At 32.1% G+C, this 26744-nt stretch overlaps 3 protein-coding genes across 14 annotated transcripts in view; 1 reads left to right on the top strand and 2 right to left on the bottom strand.

The window, feature by feature from the left end:
• Positions 1 to 99: 99 nt before the first annotated feature.
• On the bottom strand, positions 100 to 9636 carry LOC143196513 (guanine nucleotide-binding protein G(q) subunit alpha). 9 transcript variants are annotated; one of them, XM_076404251.1, is made up of 10 exons: positions 9455 to 9617; positions 8829 to 8935; positions 7909 to 8607; positions 6794 to 6978; positions 6151 to 6305; positions 4567 to 4695; positions 3347 to 3476; positions 3141 to 3294; positions 1805 to 1912; positions 100 to 1272 (listed from the first exon to the last, which is right to left on the bottom strand). In XM_076404251.1, the coding sequence occupies exons 3-10, from the start codon at positions 8024 to 8026 to the stop codon at positions 1190 to 1192; spliced, it is 1062 nt and encodes a 353-aa protein (XP_076260366.1). In that variant the 5' UTR covers positions 8027 to 8607; positions 8829 to 8935; positions 9455 to 9617; the 3' UTR covers positions 100 to 1189. The 9 variants fall into 9 exon arrangements, with proteins under 9 accessions (XP_076260366.1, XP_076260405.1, XP_076260373.1 ...); XM_076404316.1 differs by adding exons at positions 1536 to 1647; positions 5374 to 5502 and having other exon boundaries at positions 1151 to 1272; positions 7909 to 9617; XM_076404290.1 differs by lacking the exon at positions 4567 to 4695 and adding an exon at positions 5374 to 5502 and having other exon boundaries at positions 8829 to 9636.
• On the top strand, positions 9573 to 12577 carry LOC143196504 (ATP-binding cassette sub-family F member 1). Its single transcript, XM_076404239.1, has 8 exons — positions 9573 to 9849; positions 9902 to 10583; positions 10656 to 11114; positions 11175 to 11412; positions 11485 to 11659; positions 11716 to 11894; positions 11958 to 12191; positions 12249 to 12577. Exons 1-8 carry the CDS (start codon positions 9684 to 9686, stop codon positions 12507 to 12509), a joined length of 2394 nt encoding a protein of 797 aa, XP_076260354.1. The 5' UTR covers positions 9573 to 9683; the 3' UTR covers positions 12510 to 12577.
• Positions 12578 to 13617: 1040 nt separating this feature from the next.
• The window catches only part of rdx (BTB/POZ and MATH domain-containing protein rdx), a 37348-nt gene continuing 24221 nt past the window's right edge, over positions 13618 to 26744 (bottom strand). For all 4 annotated transcript variants that reach the window (XM_076404165.1, XM_076404173.1, XM_076404182.1 and 1 more), the window contains 7 exons: positions 21211 to 21364; positions 19642 to 19763; positions 17874 to 18153; positions 17636 to 17813; positions 17236 to 17414; positions 17032 to 17174; positions 13618 to 15778 (listed from right to left, as the gene is read on the bottom strand). In XM_076404165.1, coding sequence (XP_076260280.1) covers positions 15634 to 15778; positions 17032 to 17174; positions 17236 to 17414; positions 17636 to 17813; positions 17874 to 18153; positions 19642 to 19763; positions 21211 to 21364 — 1201 coding nt within the window. In that variant the 3' untranslated portion in view covers positions 13618 to 15633. The remainder of the gene's footprint in view (positions 15779 to 17031; positions 17175 to 17235; positions 17415 to 17635; positions 17814 to 17873; positions 18154 to 19641; positions 19764 to 21210; positions 21365 to 26744) is intronic.

Genomic DNA, 26744 nt, shown 5'->3' with positions numbered 1-26744 from the left:
TCATTTAATAATTCATTTGAATCACCATATTTCATAAAAACTATCCGTGCTATTGATATCCAGATATCCACAAATACTAAATAAAAAAATAAAAAACAATTCAGAAAAAAAATCTATATTTCGACAAGAAATAATTTTACAAATCATGTTCTGCCATTCACCCATCATCTCATATTTTGGAATTTTTCCAATGATCCTCTTATCCGTATTACACAAAAACCAAGCGTCTATATATACTTATAATTTGCCTTTTTTACTGAATGTACGCAAACAAAGCTCACTAACATTTTGTTTTTCCATTTTTTTAACGATTTTGTTGTTACAATAAAAAAAAAGGAGACAAAAAAGGAGATACAGTTATATAAAGATACAGTCAGAAAAGACTGATTCTAAAATGTTTTCAATTAAGAGAAAGGGGAAAATTAATTAGGCGCACTTTTAGCTAAGTTGGGGAGCGGGGATTGTTATGGTAGGGAGGGACTTGCTGCGATTTCCTTTTGGTTGAATGGTAACTTTGTGTGACGTAAAAAAGTAGAAAAAAAATTAATTGTTTGGAAGGAAGAAGGGTGTTGGAGGGGCCACTTGTATAAAAATCATTCCGTCCATTGCAAACATCCCTTTATAGCAGCCTTTAGTGCAATAACAAAATAAAAATAACAAGAACAGAAATAATAATAAAAAAATATACAATCATAATAATTGATTGCTAAAAAAAATTAAAAAATAACAGCCTGATAAAAGGCTGCTATACAAAAAATTCAGGAACTTGCACTTGATTTTTCTTTTTTTTTACTATTATGACCGAAAGTTTTGTTTTTCTCCTTACAGGCTATATTTCTACATTAATTTAATATAATATATATAACAATACTATTTATAATGAATCAAGTCAAGATTCGCACTGTTAAATAAAAAACACTGGCTTTAATCCATATTCCTGACCATTTTTCTATGTGTATAAAAATGGCACACTAAGCTAAGCGCACACATGACACATATTTTTTGATAATCGACAGTTATTAAAAACATCACAATAAGTTTTTGTTTCAAGTTTGGTGTCTTCTCCCCCTCCTCGAACAGATGGCGGTTCCGTCGCAGGGGGCAAAGGGGGAGGGGCGATTAAAACAGATCACAATTTTGTTTGTTTCATTCTTTTTTTTCTTTGAATTTTTTTCTTACAAAACAGCTCCTAGACCAAGTTATATTCGCGCAAATTGGACTGTAAAATTGTATCTTTAACAGCTGCAAATACGAATTTTATATTTTCCGTATCTGAAAAAAGTTAAACATTGTATTAGAATTTTAGTTGTAACTATAATAAAAATGGCACAGAAATGAGCATTTTTGTGAGTCTGAGATAAAATAACATTAGCAAGCAGCACAATTGTTGAACAGATCATCACAAAAACGCCATTTTTCCTAATAAACACAAACAGTAATGCTGACAATAAATGAGAACGTGCTTTATGATCAAAAAGATGATATGACATTTTTTGAAAGCAAATATTTGAATTCTAATTAGTTACCATGCTAACCTGATCATACCTGTTGAAAATTTCTTTACTTAAGCTAAATTAAATTCTTTTAGAGCTGTTTGCATGATGGTATCCTTAACAGCACAAAACACAAGTTTGATATTCTCAGTATCTATATGTGTTCAAATTTAAAAACGTGATCCATTTCATGAAAGCATGCAAAAAAAGTTTAAAAAACACCATTCAATAAAACCATATAATTAAATAGGGAATTGAAGGAAGCGAAAAGCCACATGCCACCATATCCACTACTAAATAAAAGCAAATACCTGTAGCGCAAGTAAAATGGGAATAAATAATTTTTTCACTATCCGGGTTTAAATCCACAAACATCCTCAGTATGAATTCTCTAGCGGCAATAGCATCTCTTTGCGGACCTGTAGAAATCAAGCATTAGTATAAAAAGCACTTTTAACTATTAACTCTAAGGACATTTCCTCACATTAACAATAATTCATTCATTCATAAATATTTCAAAATAAATTAAATCTTAAAATCTGCTATCTACTAGGACTGTGATTTGATTTCGAGGTATAGAAAATTGATACTTTATAGAATCGAACATTCCTATGATAATTGTCATGACGAAGTGTACACAACATTTTAACGTTAAAATTTAAACGTTCAAAACTGTTTAATTGTTTCCAGGTTCAAAATTCAAATAAAAAAAAAACGATGGACCATGTGTACGTTAAGTAATTAAGTGATTTTAAGGCTCTTTTTGAATTGCTAAGAAATGTGAATTTCCACACAATTAACAAAGAACTAAACTGATCAACAGAAAAATTTCAAACAATTGGAATCACTACGAGTGATCATAAGTAATGCATTTAGGCCGATCATCAACAGAAAAAGTTATAGGCAAAGATGGAGCGACGAGATTATGGAATATATCAACACTCGGCCACGTGGAGGCGTTTAAAGGGGTACTGCCACTTTACCTGTCATATTTACTAGACATATACACGTGGTTTTTGAAGAATACTATCACAACTATCATTTTTGAAGATAACTGAAAATGAGGCGACTCTTAAATAGATCTATTTTCCTAATCAAAATTGAAATAACACACAAGTTCTAACAGTAGTGTTAAATATGGAAAACAATCCATCTAAATCAATTCAGTAATTTAAAAAGATGCCAAACTGTACTAATTATGCCCAGAAAACATTTTGAAAAGGAAAAGAGGTTTGCAAAGTTTTAGATTTGTGCAAAAATTACTGCATCGATTTTACGTTGAACCTAAAGTAATTCGAAAATTTATATTATTAAACTTACAATTAGGAAACAAATTGGCTGACAAATTTTCTATTTTGCAATTTTAATAACAAATAGTATATTTAATAAATACACTGCACATACTAAAATAGCTTTTACTTAATGCTGCTGCATATTCTAGCCAAAAAAATATATGGAAGTGTTTAACCTGTCGCAGTTGTAAAATGAGAATAACATTGCCGGTCAGGATCAGGATTTTCCTTGAGATAAACCTTCAGGATGTATTCCCTGGCAGCAATGTGGTCGTGTTTAGGACCTTTCCAGCAATTGACATTGTTTTTAAAAACACATTAAGGAATAAAATTAACATATAAAAAACATATTTACCATCATATTCTGGAAAATAATCCACGAGATGCGAATACATAATTTTCTCCTCTAACAGATCTTTTTTGTTCAAAAACAAAATGACTGAAGAATGTTGAAACCAGGGATAGGTGATAATTGTTTTAAAAAGAGCTTTAGATTCCTCCATACGATTCTAAAAAAGAAAAACAATGAAATATGTTTTTTCTTCAATATAGTGATCTTACCTCATTCTCAGACTCAAACAAAATCTGATCGTATTCACTTAAAGCTACTAAAAATATTATGGAAGTTACATTTTCGAAGCAATGTATCCATTTTCGTCTTTCGGATCTTTGTCCGCCCACGTCTACCATCCTAAAACATACGGATTTTTTGAAATACTATCAATATCAACTGTTTTGTGTTGTAACAGTAACAAATGTCAGTACATGCACTGGAGTTTAATGTAATACCGCGTAGCATTCAATCAATATTATGATTAAATGCAAGTCTGTAGATACATAAATCCTTGTTCATAAATGTCAAGTCGATTTATATATCCACAAATTTGGTTAGTGTTAATGCAAAGTATATATTGTTTAAAACTACATCTATTCCTAAAAATAAACACAAAATTAATACGTCTAAGAGCCAATTAAAAGTTGCGTCCATCTAAAAGCGTCCAACAGAAAAACGAAGCAAAAAAAGCGTCAAGCGTAAATCGATTTGTACAAAAACTGAAGACATTCAGTTTTATACAGGGGGAGATTCGTTTCTACCGTTGAGCAAATCAACGAATTCGATCGCGACGTATTATCCAATTGTTACCATTCTATATTTATGAAAGAATATTATTTCGAATACGCTTATCTAAACTACAGATGTATACATTAAATAGGCAATTTTATGACAAAAAAATACTGTGTTCACAAAAATACTAGCAATAAAAATAAAAGCTGATACTTTGTGGTTTTATTTACGGTAAGATGTTTTGAATATTCCCAATATTTTTTTCATAAACAAGGCACATATCACAATATTTAAAATGGTTTGGTTATCAAACAATTGATAAAATCACCACATTAACATATACATCTGTCTTTTTACTTTAACTAGATTGGAAAGAAAGAAAACATATTTCTGTTTATTATATATTAGATTAAAAAATTTAATGATGAGATATATTTAAATGATTAGTTGTAAGTTTAATAATCGGAACTACAATTAATGTATAACTAAAACTATGATTGGCCAGAAATATATAGCAGTTGCACTAATTATTTCTTACCAATCTAATAAAGACATATTATCATTAATATGACTCAATGGAACTTAATGTAGTTTATCCGTCAAGAACTCCAAAACAATTTTAGTAATTTTGATTTAACTTGTTCTATGATCACAAACTCTGACTAAGAAGAAGTAAAATGTTACCCCACCATTAAATATTTATTCAATGTCATACCTAAAGATTATGCTGTCTAGATCGAATGGGTACTCGATGATGCCAGTGGTTGGTGCCCTGGCCCTAAGGATGTCCTGTTCGGTAGGCAGATACTCGGGCGCCCTTATTCGCTCCAGATCGCTAAGATAGCTGTAACCAACACAACAAAAGCATGCCACATGCAAAACTTTCAATGTGAGGAGAGAAAAACCGTCTAATTCTAACGTACGTTTACTATCTAAAAACAGTTCTTTTCATCCTCGCTAAATTACAACAGTACTGCTTGATATACCAGTATTAGGTGTAGGCAAGAATTTCAGTTCTATTATTGAGTTTAAATGAAATGTAAAGTAAAATGAAATTTTTGCCATTTATACATACATACAGAGGTACGTATGTATATGGTATATTAATATTATCCGAAATAATAGAAGTTAATTAATACATGGATATTAACCGTACCGTAAATCTCCCGCCTTAACTACCGTAAAAACCTTCTGCAAATTGCGCTGAACACATTGAAAAGAAAAAAAAGTGCTAAAAACATCGAAAAACACATGGTTTGTGGGTATCACAAAATCCAATACAGCAGAGGGAAAGAAAAGGCCATACAATGTACAAATATCCTGTTTGGTTATTGAGATATATTATGCATCTGTACATTGTATCATATCGTCTACTATGTTGAATATTGCGACCATAATAGTGATTTATTCAGCTCATGCTGTGCTCAGAGTTTGTTCTGTATATTTTGCAGCCAGTCTACATCGAGTTAAAACAAAAAAAAACAGATATATAGTGAATATTTCTCTGTCGCAGGAACAGTACCTAAACCTGATTTCATCTAAATCGAAGGGGTATTCAATGATGCCTGTAGTGGGTACTCTCACGCGAAGAATATCCTGTTCAGTGGGCAAATAATCGTAGCTGGCGACTCTGTCAATTTCCATCAAATAGCTACAAGACACAGGGTGATAGTGAGTTAGAAAAAGGCAATCAAATCTTTCTTTTAGGTTGTATATGGTGATATACCCTCTTGAACAGTTTTACAGCAAAAATTACTCAGAAGAAAAGGCTAAAGTAGGAATAATACTAAATATTTACTAAAATGTTACATACCATAAGTTTTTTTCATAAATTAATGAATATTGTAGAACGATTTAAAATAAAATACAAAAAAGTAGAAGTTTGAATTTGAACTACACCTGTTAAATTAAGGAATAATTTTGATGCTAAAGTTATAAAGCAGTTGAATTAGAATTTCAATCATATTGAAAAAATATCTGATTAAGTTTTAGTATTTAGCAATCAATAAGGAGTTAGAAATACCCAGTTCCAAATCCAATAGGCAAAACGGATTAAAAAGGGAAAGAGTAAGCTGGAAATATAAGAAAGTTTTTGAACTGCAGGAAATTACGAACGGCTTTAATCCAAAGAACAAAATCAAATAGAGGATATCCCATCCACAAATATTGTATGATAGTACCACCTATCAACATGACACATAATGAATGACTCCCCTCATTAAGAAAATCGCAATTGTTGATGGTCCCTTAAAATAAAAACGGCCGGTAACGGAGGAGGAAGTAACAAAACGAAACTTACTATTTGGCCGAATCTGTTAATTGGTACTCTCGGCGGCGGTCGTAGCATTCTTGTATGCCACTGTCGTTCCAAAGATCCTTTATTGCATCTACAAACGGAGACTCAAACGTTGTCACTGTTTCGTAGTCAATGCTTTTTATCAGTTCGGCTTTTTCCTGAAACAGAAAAATAAGAGTTAATATGATGCTAAATATAGTCAAAGCCATGAAATTAAAAACATTCACTAATTCGTATTTTTTAACTTCTTGGTTTAAAATAATAATACATACTAATAAAACCTGATATCATGTGTTTTTATAATAAAGTACTACTTAAATTAACTTTATTATATTCTTACAGAATAATTTGACTACATACCAAAAAGAAATGACAGGTAAAATAATTTTTAAAAAAATTCTGTATTGATCATTTGAAGTAAACGTTTTGCAAAAAAAATTGAAATTATTAACTGAATATAATTCAAAACAAAAAAATATTACATCTTACATGATTTTATCACGCAATTAATTTAAGTAAAATATAATACGTAGGTATGTATGCAATTCGGGAAAGATAAACAAAACGATCGCGCTCAATTTCTAACATGATTCACCATTACTAAATATAATGAAAACATTCCCCTTATATTTATAAAACTACTTACCGGACTAGATGGCTCTGCATACTGGATTTTGAGTAAATCCATGGCCTTGATCATACTTTGCATAGCCATAAAGATGTTTTGGAAAACGAGCTTAATAAAGCCCCTCTTGTCTTCATCCGAATAACCCGCACCGTGGATAATTCTCATCTGCTTGATGAATGTCGATTTTCCAGATTCTCCTGTACCTGTAAATTAAAGATCATTTTTATAACTACAAAGATATGGCTTTATTTTTTAAATAAATTAGGTCGTATTATATATATATATATATATATATATATATATATATATATATATATATATATATATATATATATATATATATATATATATATATATATATATATATATATATATATATATATATATATATATATATATATATATTCGTATTATAAATTTGTTTTGTATGTTCTGTAGGTGTAAAAATATATTGTGATAAAAGTATATATACAGACATGATACATTAAAATGTATTAACCGATAGGTGATTTGATTTTTTAAGTTTTCTTAGATGTGACACTAATGTATAATCATCGTGTTCCGCGTTTTAACACGCTAAAAAGGTCTCGTGGTAATTTTAACACAATTAATAACTTAATCTGACCTAGGTCAAATAGTGATAAGATAACGCATTTTGTTGCTATTGCTAGAGCTGATTAACGAGTCTGGGAATGTGTACCGATACGAAATAGCTTACACGAATCTACATCTATATTTTTGTAATTAAGGATATTATTATTCATTGCTGTCCGAAAATCGGAAAATCATCACTAATCCCATGAAACTTAGTAAATTTTAGAAAATTTTAATTTGATAAAAATGTGAAACCATATCGGACGTAAATGATCTTGACATATACAAAAAAAAAACAAGTCAAACTACGTTTTGCAATTTTGAAATAGTCCAATAAAAACCGCAACAGTGTACATAAATCATCCAGAAGGTTATTTTATTTCTCATATGAAATGTTTTACATTCATCTAGTTGTCTAAATATTCGTCAACACTTTTTTGCATTTTGCAATTATAAAGAATGACACTGTGAGTGGTATCGTCGAAAAGGGTCACAGGATTTAGAATCAAGGGCCTGGGAAATTGAACTGGACTACGTACCAAGTAGGAGAAGCTTGAGCTCCCGGCGGGCATCTCGCTTGTCCCTGCGGAGCTGCTTCTCGATCTCGGCATTAATTCGTTTTTGCTCCCTCGCCTCATCTGACTGACAACACTGCATGGTAGATGGGACCTGGCACTTCTGCTACGGCTACCATCCACGCCAACCAATGAAAACACACCCACTACAGACTGACACTTCCTGGAACAGCCATCGTTGACGGGCTCTGGGTGTGGTGGACAATTCGATGGCTTTATAACGACCTTATTCCCTGCTTAATCCAGTTAATCTAACGAGATTTGGGAAGCCACACGAAACGTTGTCCGAACGTAAAGTCGATTAGAACGGCGGGCGGTAGCGGCACTGAACTGGCAAAGCGGAATCGGTCTCGCTGATACAACGATTCCGTACGGTGAGTTTATGGAACGCGCTACAGTTTCCAGCCGAGGAATTCAGTCACGAACGCTCGCAGACGACGAAATTGTCCATCATTTCATTTAACACTGCTTTTAAAACAATTACACCTTAAAAAAAAACCCATTTCACGAGACGGATACAGACAGCTCTTGTCAATATGGCGCTGCCCTGGCCGCTTAACGAGCTCAATGCGCAAGACAGGAAATGCATAGTTCCTTTTTTGGCGCTTATTTAAAAATTAAGTCACAATCTACTTCACTCATTGCCAGGATCATTTCTTTAAACTGCAAAATTGTTTTAGAGAAATATAATTACTAAGAAGTATTTACTCTATGAATCAAACATAATACTATATACTCAATTAAAAAAAATAATAAAAAATTATCCCATAAAAAGTGTATATAATTTGTATTTTTTTTTCTTTTAAGGAATAGGTAATTTCCTATATATATTAAAGAATTCTATCTCATAATTTTAATTTTATGGTCATCCTCAACATCTCTACCTGCCTTTTTCAAATAGCAAGGACACGTTTTATATGCAGCTGTCAAAATTGATACATTTGTGGTAGTTTCCATAACAACGCAATGTATTTTTATCTGTGGAATATATCTAGGGCAACTATGTATTACTTGTTGTTCATTTTTTATAATTGATATTCCATTTTTATTCTATCTTGCATTTATAAAAAAAATAATTAAATAGTCTATAAATTGTTTACTAATTTGTTATCATAATTGTCTATATTAAGATTGCAACAAACTTGGTTAAACTATGGTTTTAATTGTATTTTTGAGAATTGATGAAATAAACTTATTAGGAAAAATTAATGCCAATTTTATAAATAATAACGTTAGATGTCACTAGTTTATATGTAAATATTTAATAATTAACTTCTAGTAACGTACCACAGATTTTTAAAATAAAATTGGCATGTCATATTTTAAATGTATGCTATATTAATAATGAAAAACCAAGTAAATGAAATACTTCTTTTAATGCCATTACATTAGTTCCCCAAATTTGAATAAATGTTTGTATAAAAGTTTTAAAAACTTTTTAGATATTTGTTTGTAATTTAAATATGATGTTAAGATTTATTAATATTAGTTTAAATCGTATCAATTATACCGAAAAAGCAACAGCTGTTTAGATAGTGACTATCACAAATGCCAAGATATAGTGTCTATCTGTCTATCTCGTTTCATTCAATACACAATCACAATTATAGAATAAAGAAATTCTGTATTCTATGATCACAATACAACGCAGAAAATGCACAACAATTAATACTGACAGGTCAGAGAAACCCTAACCTTCTTTTTAGGTTCAACGTTTTCCATACAAAAACGCTCCAAAAATGTCGAAGAAACGTGGTAACAAGAAAAATAAGGACTTTAGTGAAGATTTTGACACAGAAACGTCGGCTCCCATTGTTGATAATAACACTAAAAATAAGCCTAAAGTTGGTAAAAAAAATAAAAAGGGTAAAATAGATGATTGGAGTGACGAGGATGCAGAAACAAGTGAGTTAAGTTCCTCCTTACTCTAAAATCTTTTAAATGTGAATAATTTTAGAATTATCATTACCCGACGATGTCGAGGAAACTCCTAAACCTGTCCAGAAAAAGAAAGCAGGCAAGAAAAGTAAAAAGAAGGATGATGATTGGGCTGACAATGAAGCAGATGTTGACCTAGATATACCTGCAGATGAACCAGAAATACCTCATCCAATAAAGAAAAGCTCTAAAAAGAATAAAACAAAAGCTAAAGAAATATTGAGTGAACTGGATAATATTTCTGATGCAGAGGATGAGGAAGAATCTTTTAAATATAAAGTTAATGGGGAACAAAAAACAGTTGAATCAACAGAGATTAAAAAGGAGGCAGTAGTTAGTAAGACATCCAAAACCCAGGAAGATGAGGTAGATGATATTTCTGATCAAACTAAAGCTATGGAAATAAGCGAAAAGGAAAAGAAAATTACCCATAAGGAAAAAAAAAAGTTGAAAAAACAGCAAGATTATGAAAAACAAATGGAAACTATGTTAAAAAAAGGTGGCCAAGGACATTCTGAACTAGATAGTAACTTTACTGTTTCACAAGCTCAAAAAACTGCTGGTCAATTAGCTGCTATGGAAAATGCTGTAGATATTAAGATTGAAAACTTCAGTATAGCAGCAAAAGGAAAAGATTTGTTTGTAAATGCAAATTTGGTTATTGCCAATGGTAGACACTATGGTTTAGTAGGACCTAATGGGTGAGATTAGTTGTTCTTAAGCTTTAAATGATATTGACTGAGTTAATACTAAAGCTTATAATTTAATTTTAGCCATGGGAAAACAACATTATTACGTCACTTAGCTCAAAGAGCTTTTGATATTCCTCCAAATATTGATATATTATATTGTGAACAAGAAGTAGTAGCTGATGACTTTTCAGCTGTAGAAACTGTCTTAAAAGCTGATGTAAAAAGAAATGAATTACTATCAGAACAGAAAAAGCTGGAAGAACAATTTAATGCTGGTAAACTTGATGTCCAAGAAAAGCTAAATGAGGTTTATGCAGAAATGAAAGCTATTGGGGCTGATTCTGCTGAACCTAGAGCAAGAAGAATTTTAGCTGGTCTTGGCTTCACTAAAGAGATGCAGGACAGAGCAACTAAAAACTTTTCTGGTGGTTGGAGAATGAGAGTTTCTTTGGCAAGAGCCTTATACATTGAACCAACTCTTTTGTTGTTAGATGAACCTACAAATCATCTAGATCTAAATGCTGTAATTTGGCTGGACAAGTAAATTTTTTTTATATAAATTTTTATAAATATTATATTGTTATTATATTTTAATTTCAGTTATCTGCAAGGATGGAAAAAGACATTACTTATTGTATCTCACGATCAGTCTTTCTTAGACAATGTGTGCAATGAAATTATTCACTTAGATAATCAAAAGTTATATTATTACAAAGGCAATTATTCAATGTTTAAGAAAATGTACATGCAAAAAAGAAAAGAGATGATTAAGGAGTATGAAAAGCAAGAAAAAAGACTAAAGGAGATGAAATCTTCAGGATCTTCAAAGAAACAAGCTGTAGGTTATTTTAATTAATTATTAGTCGGTAATTAATAATTTTCTACGTTGTTAACAATGTTGTTGCTTTAGGAAAAAAAACAAAAGGAAGCGCTTACTCGTAAACAGGAGAAAAATCGAAGTAAAATACAAAAACAAGAGGAGGATAACCAACCAACAGAATTACTTCAAAGGCCCAAAGAATATCTCGTTAAGTTTAGGTTTCCTGAGCCTCCACCTTTGCAACCTCCAGTTCTGGGTTTACATAGTATATTTATAACAAATTTCCCTCTATATTTAACTAAAAATTAATGATTGTTGTAGATGTTACATTTGCATATCCAGGACAAAAACCACTTTTTATTGATGCTGATTTTGGTATTGATATGAGCAGTAGAGTAGCTATAGTAGGGCCTAATGGCGTCGGAAAATCAACGTTTTTGAAACTTCTAGTCGGTGAACTATCTCCACAAAAAGGCGAGACACGTATGAATCATAGGCTGGTAAATTTAATATATATCAATGTTCTTTCACCCAGATAAGTTACAGTTTTTATTTTATAATAGAGAATAGGACGATTCGATCAACATTCAGGTGAACATCTTACAGCTGAAGAGACTCCTTCAGAATACTTAATGCGATTGTTCGATTTACAATATGAAAAAGCTAGAAAACAGTTAGGTACTTTTGGTTTAGCTAGTCATGCTCATACTATTAAAATGAAGGATCTTTCTGGTGGACAGAAAGCGAGAGTCGCAATGGCTGAATTATGTCTTAATGCACCCGATGTTCTGATTTTGGTAACAGCTGGTGTAGTTTAAATTAATATTATGTATGCATAAATATATTTGTTTTAGGATGAACCTACCAACAATTTAGATATTGAATCCATTGATGCGCTGGCTGAGGCAATTAACGAGTTTACTGGTGGAGTTATTATTGTGTCCCATGATGAAAGACTGATAAGGGAAACCAGTTGTGCCTTACACATTATAGAGGATCAAACAATCAACGAACTAGATGGAGATTTCGACGATTATAGAAAAGAATTATTGGAGAGCCTTGGTGAAGTTATCAATAGCCCTAGTATTGCTGCCAATGCTGCGGTCAGTCAGTAGTCACCAGATTCAAACTTGTTATACCCTAAATTTTATAATGAATTGAATAAATGAAAGGTGAAAAATTACGCATTATATTAATGATACTCGTTTTATTTAGTGAACTTAAATCCGCAAATTAAATTGTGGTCAATTTTTGAGAGAAATTATTTTAAGGCAAATTTAAAATGTTTCTATTTTTCTTCTATGATCTTCTCATTACTATGATTTCCTGATATTTTCGGGTACAATTACATATATCAAGACATCAGAAAAAGTTTCCTGCAAAATGAAAATTTTCACCTCGAACCTAATGTCAGTCCTCTTTACAGTACGTGCAACTTCTACTAACCTGTTATTAATTACAATCTTTTCATATGCAATAGAACGACATAACAATAAGAGAGTAGTGGGGTTCTTTCTTATTTATTTCTAAACCAAGTGTGATGTAAAAAATATTAAGGAATTACAAAATTATGAGTAATACCTTCAAAACTGTACTTCACTAATACATGTACACTTCTGTTCTTCTAATAATTCTCAGAATTATTTACATATGCCAGGATATCATGAAATTAAGAAGATAAATTTTACCTAGAAGATACGATAATTATCAGGAACAAAAATTCACCTCCTTAATAACCTATTTTCCTGATTTATTTTGGTAATTTCTCATGTATTAGGCGCGCATAACTTGCAGAGAGAAATTTACATAGTCACAATTTTTTTTATTTTAAATGTTACATCAATAGTATTAGTAAACTTACAATAATCGGCAATTATAAGTTTAGTAATACAACTAATTTACCTTTCATAAATAACCATATCAAAAATATTAGCAACCACAAAAGCTATAAGAGCTACGTAAATTTTTTTAAACTACTAAATACATCGTTCTTATTAAATTATTATAGTTCCCAATATTTGTTATATTGACAGTATAATTATTATTAATCATCTTAAGCAAGATAAGTATAAGGAAGATTTAAGATAAGAATTAATTATTATAAGGTACGGGTTTTACAAAAAAATGTTACCCTGTTCCATAAACTATGATCTGTGGAAAAAAAATGGAAAATAATGCTTATAGTAAATAAAAAGGTATTGGTATTGTATATCAAAAAGCAAATTATTTATAGAGAAATTTATTTATTAACAGTTTCTTTTAACAAAGATTTTCACAAATACACTCAACAAAGCAACAATAACGACACCCGCTTGATTTTTATACAAAGAGTAAAACAATTTTTTTTAATTTGAAGCTTTATACATACAAACAATGCGGCTGTTCACGTTTCTTTTCGATTATATTTGAAAATTGTAAAATGGCGTCTGAAAAGCTGGATAGACAAGAGTTGCCCACTGTTGTTGCTTTGTCGTTCAATTACGAAAAAAAATGTTCGAACTCAACTTCGACGTACGTTCACTCGTCCACAGCTCACTATGATCGCGTTGATTAAATAACACTAGCACGGTACAAAGTGACTTATTTTTCATTTGTTTTCCTACTAGCAATAGAGCCGGTTATAATTTCTAAACACGTATTATTTTCAAGTTCGAATTGTAAATTTATTTACAAGGAAAAAAAATAAACAAAAAAAAACGGGGATCGTTTTGCTTTCTCTAAATAATCATATACATATATATACCACAAGAGATCATGAACAATGTACATAGGAAAGCGGAGGGTTTCGATCGAAAGCCAAATATGTACAAAAAAAAATTGACGCTAGACGTCTAGAGAAATTTTACAACGTCGATCGATGTTCCATCCGTTTCTATTATTTTTTATTTCTTTTAAAACTTAAATAAATGAACAAAACATATATAGGGGGAGATAACAAGTCCCATTGTTAGGAACAAGGTGTGGTCATTTATATCACATATCTGTTAACCCTTTTCTATAAGTTTAGACAGTGAGCTATTTCACATCACAAGAAAGCCTGCTAAAATTTCAATACATTATTTTATATATAATGAATGATAATATAATCAAATATGGAAGAGTTCTATTATTTTGATAGTTATTATTGGTAGTCCCTTGATAGATAACTTAAAGATTTTTTTATATTAAAGCAGGTTTGATAAACATCATCTTAGTAATATTGAAAGGCACCTATAAAATTGCTTCTACAGTAATAGATCAGAAAAGAAATTTCAACTGAAAATTGGTAAACTTATACAACTAGAACTTCCCTAAATAAGTGAAGTTTGTTTAATATCCTTAAGTATATTCACTGGTAACTTTGTTTCTATTTTCAATATTATCAGTCGTTTTTATTTACATTTTTAGTAATTTGATTTGTCTGGTACCTCAATTTTTCAAATGTAATGAAAATTAGGAATCAGTAAGAATATATGTATTGTGAACCCTGTGATTTTTATTTTAAGAGGCTTCCTTGTTTTTTGTTTTTTTTTTGCAGAAATTTCAACAACTACACAAAAACTAACAATGCAAATAATTTATCTTTGATAAAAATGTACAACAGGGTTGATGCTTGAAAATGACATCTAAACTGTTCGATGATAAGAGTTTAGCAGAATCGAAGCGAAATTCATCTAAAACAATAAAAACGCGAATTTCTCACACGATGTAGGCGCATAATAAAACCAAAGAAAGCCAAAATTTCTTCTATTGAACGCAAAGCGGTAGACTAAAACGATCGACTCAATAAAGAGAACAAACCGATATTAAGGGAAGGGGCGTGGCGCGGGAATAGAAAAAACGCAAAATTGAGGTAGCATCGTTGATAAAGTCTGTTTGGGTAATGCGAATAAACGTATATTGAGATTTTTATTTCTAACTCAACACGGGTCAGCTCACTGTCGCGAACTCGCACAAACGACTCGTCGATTTTTCCTTTACTTCGAAAGTCACAAAAATCTATTTTTATAAACACTAAAAGCTAGTTGTACAGAGGAAGGGGGAAAGAGGTCCATCGTTTTCTGAATGAATTTTTGTTGTTCTGAAAGCGATAGTAACGCTTCATCCGTACATTCGGTGTCGCGTTTAAGGGGCGGAAGGGGGTAGGAGGAGATCGCCCCGGGTACGAACGGGGTACTATTAGTTTGGCGATTGATTCCAACCCCCTGGATTTGAACACATTCAAGACAGTCAATTCGGGAGGCTGCAGTCTCGGGGGTTTCAGCTCTGCTTCACCCGCTTTCGGGGCGGCCCTATGGGCGGTATCTGTTGGGTGGCTAGGGCTCTGAACGCCTCTGCAATGAGGTGAGGGTGGGTTTGGATCATTGATTTCCAGCCGGGGGTATCCATGACATCTGTGGCGTGACTAGAAAAAATATGGAAATATTTTTGAAATAATGGTTTGAACTATTTGTGTATTTATATATAATATATACATACTAACCATTTACAACTTTTAGAAACACACCATTTTTGGCTGACTAGTTTTAGTTTTTAGTAAAAATAATAAACATATTGATATTGGTGTTTATTATTTTTACGACCCTGCTTACAATAACTTAACAATAATCAACAAAATGTATTAGTTCTTTATCAATTGTCGCTTATTTTGAAAATGGCTCATGTATCTTGCCTATGTACTCTCTGTACATCATCTGCCTATGTACTCTACATCGCCAATTGTATTAGGCTAAATTGAAGTACTATCTGTACTTTGAACCAGAAAGGATATTTTATGCGCCAAATTGCAGAAATGATCCGAGTTATATTTGGAAGTTGTATATTATAGTCTTATATGAAAGCGTGGTACTGATGGAAATCAAGACCGGAAAAGATATTTAAATGAAACATGAAACAAACCGGTTTCAGCGACAACTGTAAATAAACATTCACTATCTGCTAACCTGAGAGGTTGCGTAGTAGCCAAAAAAAGAGACTAACTAGTACTAAGAGGAATAAGTGTGCTAAAATACAGAAAAATCTGGAGAAATATCCTATGGACGGATGAGTGCAAATTTCAAAATGCGGAATCTAATAGACGCGTTTTTGTGCGCCGATCAGGAGGCGAACGGGATTCAGTAGGTGGTGGTGGTGTTATAATTTAGGTAAGCTTGGCCATATAATTGAAGCTGGTGGAAAATTGAATAAAAAAGGCAATTTAATGAAGTTCTTATTTTCCAGTAAAGCAACGACCCTAAACATTCGCCAACTTAGGGATTATTCAGGGATTTGTATAGCAAAAACCAAATGAAAGAAATGTGAAAATAATAGCCAACACAATCGCCAGTCCTTCTACAAACGCGAATCGAGCTCAGCACAGTTGTGGGAATACACCGGACTACGAGTACTTAAATAAGTTAATAAAAATGATGAGTAACATTTATGAGTGGTAGTTCATATATGCACATAGAAATTAAGAATTATATATTTGGTGGAATGGTTAAAACAAAATAATAAAGACAAATTTACTTCCTTAATCTAACTACGATAAATATACAATGTGTTAGGAACAACCATATCCAACAGAAACCGTTAACATTTTTGTTTTCATAGTATATTCGAAAACAAAATAGAAACCGTGCGCTATGTTATGTAACTGAACAAACGGTATGTACTTACGTATTAATGAAATCTATTGCTTGGGCTTTCAGCTGATCGGCACTATGAAGGTCGGCCAAAATTAAAATTTCGGCTGCGTTTTCTATCGACAAGTTCGTACAAAGCGCCTCTTCGCACATCACCTTTAGCCTTTCCAATGCATACTGTGAAACATTAACAAGATTATCGATAAATGATCAATAATCAATCAGTTCATTAGCTTACTTTATCTGCCGCTGCTAACAAATCGTCAGCCATTTTTTCCAGGTTCGACGCCTTGCCTGTGTATATGAATCTCAGCATCTCTCTTAATACTTCATGGTCTACATCAGTGATGTCTACCCTATTATGCTTTCTTTCTTCCATTTCATGCTCGAACATTGCTTGAAAGACTGGACTTCGGGCTGAAACAACGTTTTGAGGAGATCAGTATGTGAATTTTAAGTGCAATAATTATTAAATACGTTTAATAGAAGTTGAATGAAAATGCCATTAATCATCTTTATCCTGCACATTTGATTAAGTTGAATACACTTCGGTAAATTTTTCGCAATTTTGTTGATAGTCGACAATTCTAGGATTTTCGAAACATTATTGATATTCGTTTTCATCATAGGTTACTCACCTGCTAATATCGCTTTATGTGCTTGAAACTCCCTCCCCGCCACTGATAACGTCACATCACTGAACTTCTGATTTTCAAATAAAAGTCCTAAATCATCAGACAGTCTACATTCTGGCACTTTAAACTGTATCGTATTCGATTGTCCTGATATATTTACACTATCAGCAACAACGCTCACCTATAAGGACATACAACAATTAGTATTTTTATTTTCTACATAAACCGGAAAATTAATTACTTCGCAAAATATCGTGAGTTTGTCATCTGGTAGCAAACCGTTTGCTTCATCCAGCAAGAAGTCTCTCCTGATGAACTTCTTGAAGCCCCAATCTTTGCCCTGGACGAACCGATAGGCTCGCTGGCTCTCCATGGCTTTAGTTTCTTCCCTCTTCGCGTTCAATATACTAAACTTGAACTTTGCACGAACTTCACTTTTATTACAAGATACCAAAAGTAAATAAAGGGAAAGGTAATCTTTACTTTCTTCGTCTAAACCTTTGGGATTTACTCGTAAACACCTACACAAAATAAATACAAAACAAATTAACATATAGTTTAGTTAGATACGTCTTTATATTTCCTGGTATATTTATAGCAACGTTATAATTAATGTTATTGACGTTCAATTATAATGTATTTTGATGGAAAACTAGTATTGAGCATAGTCTAAATAATGGATTACTTTGCAATATGAAAAGTTGAATAGCAGCCATATTTTATATAATAACATATCTAAAGCCGCTTCATATAGCACATAAAACTAAAAAAATGTTATGCGTTGCCCCATCGATTATTTCGATTATATCCTAGACTATAAAAAAAACACAGATTTCCATAAAATTATAAAAGAATAAAACTGATTATATTACTTTAAAAACACAAGTGCCATTGTGTTATCTGTTGTCGGGTTAATTCAATCGATTTCGAAGAGGCTATTTCAACCGGAAAGATAAACAATTCAAGTCAAACAAAACACAGCATTAAGCCCCAATCCAGAAGCTATGGGTAGACATAGGCCACAGTAACTTAAAAACAGAAACATTCATTTTCACGTATCACAAAAACAAATATCCAAAGACTGTTGTTCGTGAAATTTTAAGATTAATCAATTTCTTCATAGAATAGCGATTGATGATGAAAAGTGGTCGAATTCTGATAATATTAATGTAAATTTTTTTTTGTTTTCATATTGAAGTGTTACAGGATAGTCTTGGAGTCTTTTTTTGTGTATTAAATATCGTATTGCTTATAAAAGACCAGACAATAATTTTGTTAACAGTGTTTTATTTAACTGCATCAATCAATTTAATTGACTGACAGTCAACGAAAAAATTCAAGATATAAATAATCACAGAAAAGCAACTGCGGCTCAATAAAAATCGCAAGGCCTCAAACGTACCATAGTAGTCATTCTTGAGGATAATTAAATATATATTGATAATTTAATGTATGTGTTCTATCCAGCATCAATAACAAGAATTATAAGGGCATGTGGCACCAATCGGAACAAATGAATCCAGAAAGGTACGATATAATGGCCGTTTATTATAAGGCTCCGTTGATATGAACCAATCGTGATGAAAGGATTAAAAAAACACATAATAAACTATACTCAGCTGGTTCTAAAAGACCCTTCATTATCTTCACTATTAAAATTAGTGTTTGGACATAATGGATTATCTGAATACATTAGAAACTAATGTAAATCTGATCCTAACTTTTAATAATAAATTCTAACTGAAATGGTAATATAAAATTGTTAATTATATTCATTATCCAATATTCAAGAATGATAGGTATTGAATTTTAAATTTGCCATCATTAGTTATGTGGCTATAACTATTTGTTGGGTAACTTTTAAATTAGTATAATCAGTTAGTAAAATCATAATATGCTCTTTTAGTTACTTATATAATTGCAGAATAATGTGATTATTTTGTTATTATTTGTTCTGTTCCATATAATAAGAATGACGAGGTCTAAATAAAAAACTGAAAAAATCTTACCACTTCAATTTGTCGTTTGCCCCGGCCGAAAAAGTTGAAGATTTCAGCACCTCACCCATTTCTTCTCGACAGAAGCTGAAGTTGTTTATAGTCCACATATAACTAAATTTTACTACTTTCACCTGTAAAAAAATTATTAATATTTATTAATTAAATTAGAATTAGATTAGAATAAAAATTGCTGGGACCAACAAGTCGCCAATACAAAGATTGTTGCTATCAAAGCGATCGTAACACGGAAAACGGAATCAAATGGACGATGAAGTGAAAGGAAATCGGAAAGATAAGTTACGAGGATGCCGATTATCAGGTTAATAAACGCAATGGAGAGAAACGTGACCGCCCATTTAATGTTACTAAAGCTATCTTTTTCATTTTCTCCCGTTTATATATCTGCTATTTTTTATTGTGCCTCTGTACGGAATTGTTAACCTCAACGATGGTCATCTAATACAATAATAGAAACCAGTTCACGTTGGATATTTTGGCCGTGATTATTACTCGCCAAATCTGCTGGTCAGGCAGGCTTCCTGTAGCGTGAATGGTGATGGTCTCGTGTTATGACCATGTGTTTCGCAGTGCGTCAGATTGTCTTTCGCACTACCGTTGTTCAATCATGTGTTGACTCAATTTCCTGGCTATCGGTACGCGTGAATCTGGGATAGCGCAAAATATGTTTCATTTATTCCAACGGATAATTTTTATTTATCTGAATTGAATCTGTTGTCCCTTCTTTATTCCCAATATTTTCGTTCCTCTTTTGTCCTGTGCAACAACAGATTATTATCTTGTTCCGCGATCGACAATATGAATATTTAATATAAAAAATCTTTAAATTTATGAAGGGAGTATATCTGCAATAAATATACATGAAGTAAAATATTGGTATTGGATCCTCACTATTACCACACCCGGGGCATGTGTGTGTTTTACCGCATTCAAGTCTGTTGATGCATCAGGAAAATATTCGTTGCTTATAGTGTATAGGAAATGATCCCATTGAGACTTATAGTGGTGAGATACGATGAAATACCAGAATCACGAAAGACTAAAATTGTTTAAAACAAATCACTAGTAAGAGAATATTACAACTCGGATATTAAAGAATAGTGTGAATTTATCCATTTCATTGGTGTCCACATTTTCTCTTAAAGTTTGGAAGCAACTGTTTGCAACTGAAGCAACAAAAAATTGATATATCAAGTTAAACTAGTTTTCTAAAAATTGCAGAATATATTGTTCAAACATTAAAACAAATCGTTTAAAACGTTTCTATACTATCGCTGCTTATGAATCTGTATTTCCGTAGTTGAACACCACACATTCATAGAATACCAATAGAACTGTTAATGTCCATTCCTGTAGTTTAATCTTAATACAAAATCTAGAGTTTCTCTCCAGTAGTCAACAAATTTGTGAGTTTAATATTTAATTTATTCTGTTCTCTCCTCGCTTGTTTCATATAATTAACAGAACATTTTAAAACATTAAAATGCTATAAAAGAGTATACACATTATTACGCATTACACATTACTAAGCATGATATCACATCTATGATCAATACTAACCTGAGTATAACACCAATTCTCAGCAACTGGGGTGTTGACTTCTTGGGGTGGCGGACTGGGCACACGGCTTACCGCCATCGTACTCGTCGGGTGCAGGTTGGAGGTTACCCGGGCGTTCTGCCCGGCACTGGCACAGTCGCTCACCCCTGGCAGCCTGTAACATAAAAATACTTTATAGTCTATTCAATAATGGTTCAGAAAATATCATAATAAGAAAGAGAAAAAGGTTGAATCACCATTTTAAATATTAAGATAATGTATATATATATATATATTCTACTTCAAGTTTAATATGATAATGTAATCATATTAAACTTTAAGTGTTCTATTCATTTGGAACATTTAAATATATTTTTTGTGTAGTATATACATTTAGGTATTGGTTATTAAAAATAATATAATTGGGAATATTAATGTAAAATATAGTATATTATTAGTTATTACTGATTAATTGTACTTAATTAAATGTTAAAAAAGAATATTATGACAATCACCTATATCTATTTTTGTAACTTGTTTGAGCTAACATTAAGAGAAAGGCATAACCCTAAATTATTTTCATGCTAGCTCATGCTCATAGTTGATTAGATATTGAATATTTTAGAAAGTTTTGCACAAAATGTATATCTATAGTTATAATTTACGTAAATACAGAGCGGAAACGTGGTTAGAAATTTTAAGAAAGTTTTATAATAAAATTTAATTTATTTTAGGTTTGCAAAAGGTGCAAAATTTTTAGACCAGTTTTGCATAATAAGACTTCCGGTGAAAAATTATACTTTGTGCTTTCCACCGATGAAATGTCAAGCTGCCAGAAATATGCTGTACCAGTTGCTCAAGAGCATTGAGTGATTGGATTGCAATGATCTAGGGTAAAGTGTATAACCTTAGAATCATTAATAATTTAACGGAGAAATAACGATTTTCTGAAAATATTATTGAGGACTCGAAAAAAACGTTGTATATTAACGCGAATGAATCTCCATGGATTTAAATTAATATAGTTTAAGGAATAAGATAGTTAATGTATATTGCGACCTAAGAATGGGATTAACCCAAATCGAATAAATATGTGAAATGTTTATTGCAGTTAATAAACATACCGGGACACCTTTACTGATAAATAATATGATTAGATACTGTAACCCAGTTAACAGCAGCAAGAAAAAAAATATCTTCGAAATGTTTGTACATATTTGTAGAGTTATAGTAGAATATATTATATATTTACAAAAATCATACATATGTTGATTTCATTTTTAAACAGCTATCAAAATGATCAATACTCATATTGTTCACATCCAATTTAACTGCTGGAGAAACCGCTCTATAACGGCCTCCAAGAAACCGAAGAAATCCATGAGACTACAACATTGATTAGCGGCGACTAGGTGGAGCGAGGACCCTTTTTCGGATCATTAGCCGGTAGCCCTGGGTCCTCTTGCGCCGGCTGCGAGGCCTCGTCAACGCCGGTCACGAACGCAGCAGGAACGTTCTTGAGGGACCCGAATTCCTAACGTGGCTATATACCTATACGGGGAGAAGCGAAAAATTCTCCAAAGCGCGCGGTTCGGACTGGAACCTGATTATCGAACAAAAGGTGAACCTCACCGCCGGACGTCCCCAAACAAGGATAAAAGAACGACCTCAACACGTAGGAAGTCGATTATTTGGCGTGAAGCCGGACTATTGAGAAAACCAAAGCTTTCTACGATGAAATTTTAACACTTTCTCTCGACGGATTATATACTTAACCGAATAAGTGTGTCCTTTTTCTTGCTAGTTACATCCACACATAACAGTTACGCGAATAACGTTGTCAACATTAGAAATATATCTTATGTGACAAAGATGGAACATTCCAACTAATACAAAAATAAATCATCACTAACATTCTTTTTGGACAATTACTACTGTTTTATTATGACTTCATCAACAAATATCAAGAGGATTTTGTTAATCGCAGTAGATGTTAAAAAATCTTCAAAAACAAAAATTAATTATTCGTCAGTTACACGAAACTAGACAAGGCCAAAATATTTCAAGGATATTTTACATTTCTTAGCCATCAGTAAAAGTTTTGCAAATTTGGATGCCGACTTAAAAAAATAGACTTAGAAAATTATTTAGCACCATCCTCTCGTGTTTATTATTGTACTATATTAAAAAACCAATGCTAAACACAAAAATCAATTATTCTTTAGTTTTAGACAATTTAAATGAAAACAATTAAAGGATCTTTTATATCAGTAGTTTCGTAAATGTAGACAGAGATCTGATGAACAATTTGAATTCCGTTCCACAAATTAAATAAAAATAAAATTACTTACTACCGCCTTCTCGTATTAGTTTATATTTTCTTATCTGCTATATTTAATCACGTATTACTTAGTTTATTTTGTTCGAAATTGAACTTAGTTTAATATGTTAAAATTAAGTATTGTGTCTACCTACAGTTCTTTGTTCTTGCTCTATTGTAATTTATTGATCCCACTGATTCCACTGATTTTTTAAGAAAGCTATGACTGAAATGTAAAATTGTACTTGTAATTATATGGTGATTATTCTAGCGTCAAATATACCGAAGCTGCTCAATAAAACAGAAAAAAATGCAGTACATTGCCAATTTCATAAGCGCTCCGTTGTTTTACTTTAAAAACATCGCGTTTCCAAATTTTCGCTGTTAATGTAAGCGTAAAAGTCATCATGTTAGGTAATCGACACGCACACCTACGAAACACAAAACACCACCGTGTCCTACTTTGTCTAATATCTGGGACGGTACAAGCTATAATTTCGTTTTTGGAATATCTTCTGTTATTGTTTTTCGGCGACCTTAACGTTCAGTTCCTCTAATTGTGACCTCAAAACCAGAATTAAGTACAACACACCAAACTGCTATTTTTCATGCTCGTTAAGCGTTCATGCGATGTCGCTCAAATCGAAAAATAACGGGACCGACCGATCCAGTTCTGACTCCCGACCGATTCTGATGATTTGGGATATAAGATCAAGTACTTGGTAAGAGTGTCTTTTAGATATATTTCAGTTGTTACGTCATTGTATTGAATATTTTATAGTTTGGTTTGGAAACCATAAAATAAGTCATAATCTATAGTTTCATTCAGAGAAGATGTTTATGCGACAATTTTATGTCTTTTATGTTATATATTTATGAAGAACGCAATTTGGGCATAGACAAATCTACGCTTTTCCCATAGGAGTTCGATTTAACGGCTAAGTTAGTCAAGCAAATCCTTCAACTTTTAACCCTTTAAAACATGTAACTTTTAAATAATCTAGAAATTAATGAATCTAATCAATACCTGTATCAGATAACACCTAGGGCATGTTAGTTATTCATCAACTGAATAAACGCATCTCCCATTTAAAAAAAAATATGTTATACTAAAACTTTCAGGTAAAATATCAATAACATATAAATTTATAATCAACTTTCAATCTACAGCTGTTCATGTACGTTTTTACTTTTAATGATTTTAAATGTTAACATTTAACAATTATAAATTAGGTGAACCTTGATAATACATGCACAAGTACCATTTCAGTCGTTCATTGCAGGACGAAGGCCTCTCGAGCCTAGTTCCAATCTAAACGCTTTCCTTTGCCAACCAGGTCTATTCGATTTATTTCGCAAATATCAATTCACCTTGTCTTCAATCTATGGATGTTTGAATTTGGTATTATTCGTCATTTAATAAGAAAAAAATAATTAGCATTTTCTTTTGTTATTTCAATACCGGCCAAAGGGGAAGGTGAGCTGAGCTGAAACGATTCGGTTTAATTGAAATTTCAAACTCAACAAAGTGCTCTTTAAATTTAATTATCCGCCTTATTTGCACGTGTGTATATTCTTTAAAAACGAAATGATTATTCAAAGAGAAAGTATTGGTGGGAAAAAATAAAGGTTAACACTTTATATTGATAAAAAAAACCGGCTACTGCTTTGTGCTTTATTTTGACACGTGTTGCTACGTTATGGTCACGTGCATCGATGAACCTTTCATCATTTATATCCTGTTAATAGTCATCGAGAGAACAGCTCCAATGACTAATTCGATTGGAACAAGGAAACGGGCGAGGAAATCTGGCAACACCGCGACTAGTATGCTCGATTATCTCACACACGCACACGGCCACGCTTGGTTTGAGCAGCGAGACAGCGGAGTGAGAGGGGGCGACCCGTAAGACACTCCCACTGGCCGTTGTCATGACAATCGCCGAGCGTCGAGCCTCCACGAGGATGTCACAACCGTACGGAGGGGATGCTGACATTTTATTGCATTAAAAGGGAGAGGGTACCTTGGGATCGTATGGTTCCCTTCTCCTTTTAACCGTCGGAACCACAAATCTATGACATGGAGGGCAATGACAGCTACAAGGGGGACTTTTTACATGGAGAAATTTATCGATATTTATGGATACTTTATAGCAGTTGGATTGAGTTTAGAGATTGAATATCAGATATGACAAGGAGATAAACGATATTTAAACAATAATTTGTCACGAGTGGTTAATTAATCGGTACGATGTACGAATTTGAGTTGAATATAAGGTCGTAGGATGGCATTGGACTAATTTTGGCCAAGTCTGATAACAGTTATTTTTCCTAATAGAGATCTGAGTGTTCAAGGTAACTTGGAAGGCGTCTATTTCGCACAGGCCACTAATTTTTGCTTATTTTGACTATAGCTGGTTATTCGATTGCGAATATATGCCAACATATAGTTAAGGTTAAATGTTAACATGGCCAAATAGCAAATAGTAATTAGCTCAGTATTCAAACGAACGTAACTGCTTTAATGTAGAGTAGAAAAGTTTAGTTACATTAGTAAGTATACATAAAAAGAGCAGGCTAATTCTTACTAATAGTATTGTTATATAAATTTAATCGATAAAGCTTTCACTTTAAATCATCCATTATTTTTAATTGAATAATTCAATGTTAATATCTAGAATAATACATTTTCCAATATGTTATTCCCAATATATTACTTAATATTAATTGCCCCTCAACAACATATACGTAGTTATAGAGACAGAACATAATACGATAATTTAATATTATATTATTCCAGGAATATAGTTCGATAATATATTTATACGACTTTCACATAAATAAAGTTAAAAGTAGATAATGATAATCGAACTAAAGGAAAAATAATTTAACATTCATGATTGTCATGCTAACTATTATAGCAGTATATAGTTCTAATTACTTTTAGATTGAGGAAATATAAATATAATTAAAATGTGAGAAAAACCATACAAATGACAAACTATTCAAGCATCATCATTTAAATAAATCAAACGAAATACTACTTGAACTTTTTACATTCCAACAATTCGAAACATTTTAATTAGTGAAAGTGAGTGAATCAAATGCAGACCAAGAATAAAAGCGGATGGTTAAAATGAACCGTCTATCGTGCTCATAAAATAAATAATAGTCGCGATCGTTACTGGTTTGACTCCTCGGACGTTAGTTTTGATTTTTACTTTTATTGTGGCCG

The sequence above is a fragment of the Rhynchophorus ferrugineus genome, unplaced genomic scaffold (assembly GCF_030347505.1).
Source record: "Rhynchophorus ferrugineus isolate W39M unplaced genomic scaffold, kcgeb_rfMv2 rfM1, whole genome shotgun sequence".
In the NCBI taxonomy this organism is placed as follows: Eukaryota; Metazoa; Arthropoda; class Insecta; order Coleoptera; family Curculionidae; genus Rhynchophorus; species Rhynchophorus ferrugineus.
Note: the sequence above shows the minus strand (reverse complement) of the source record. Positions and strands in the feature narration are given on the sequence as shown.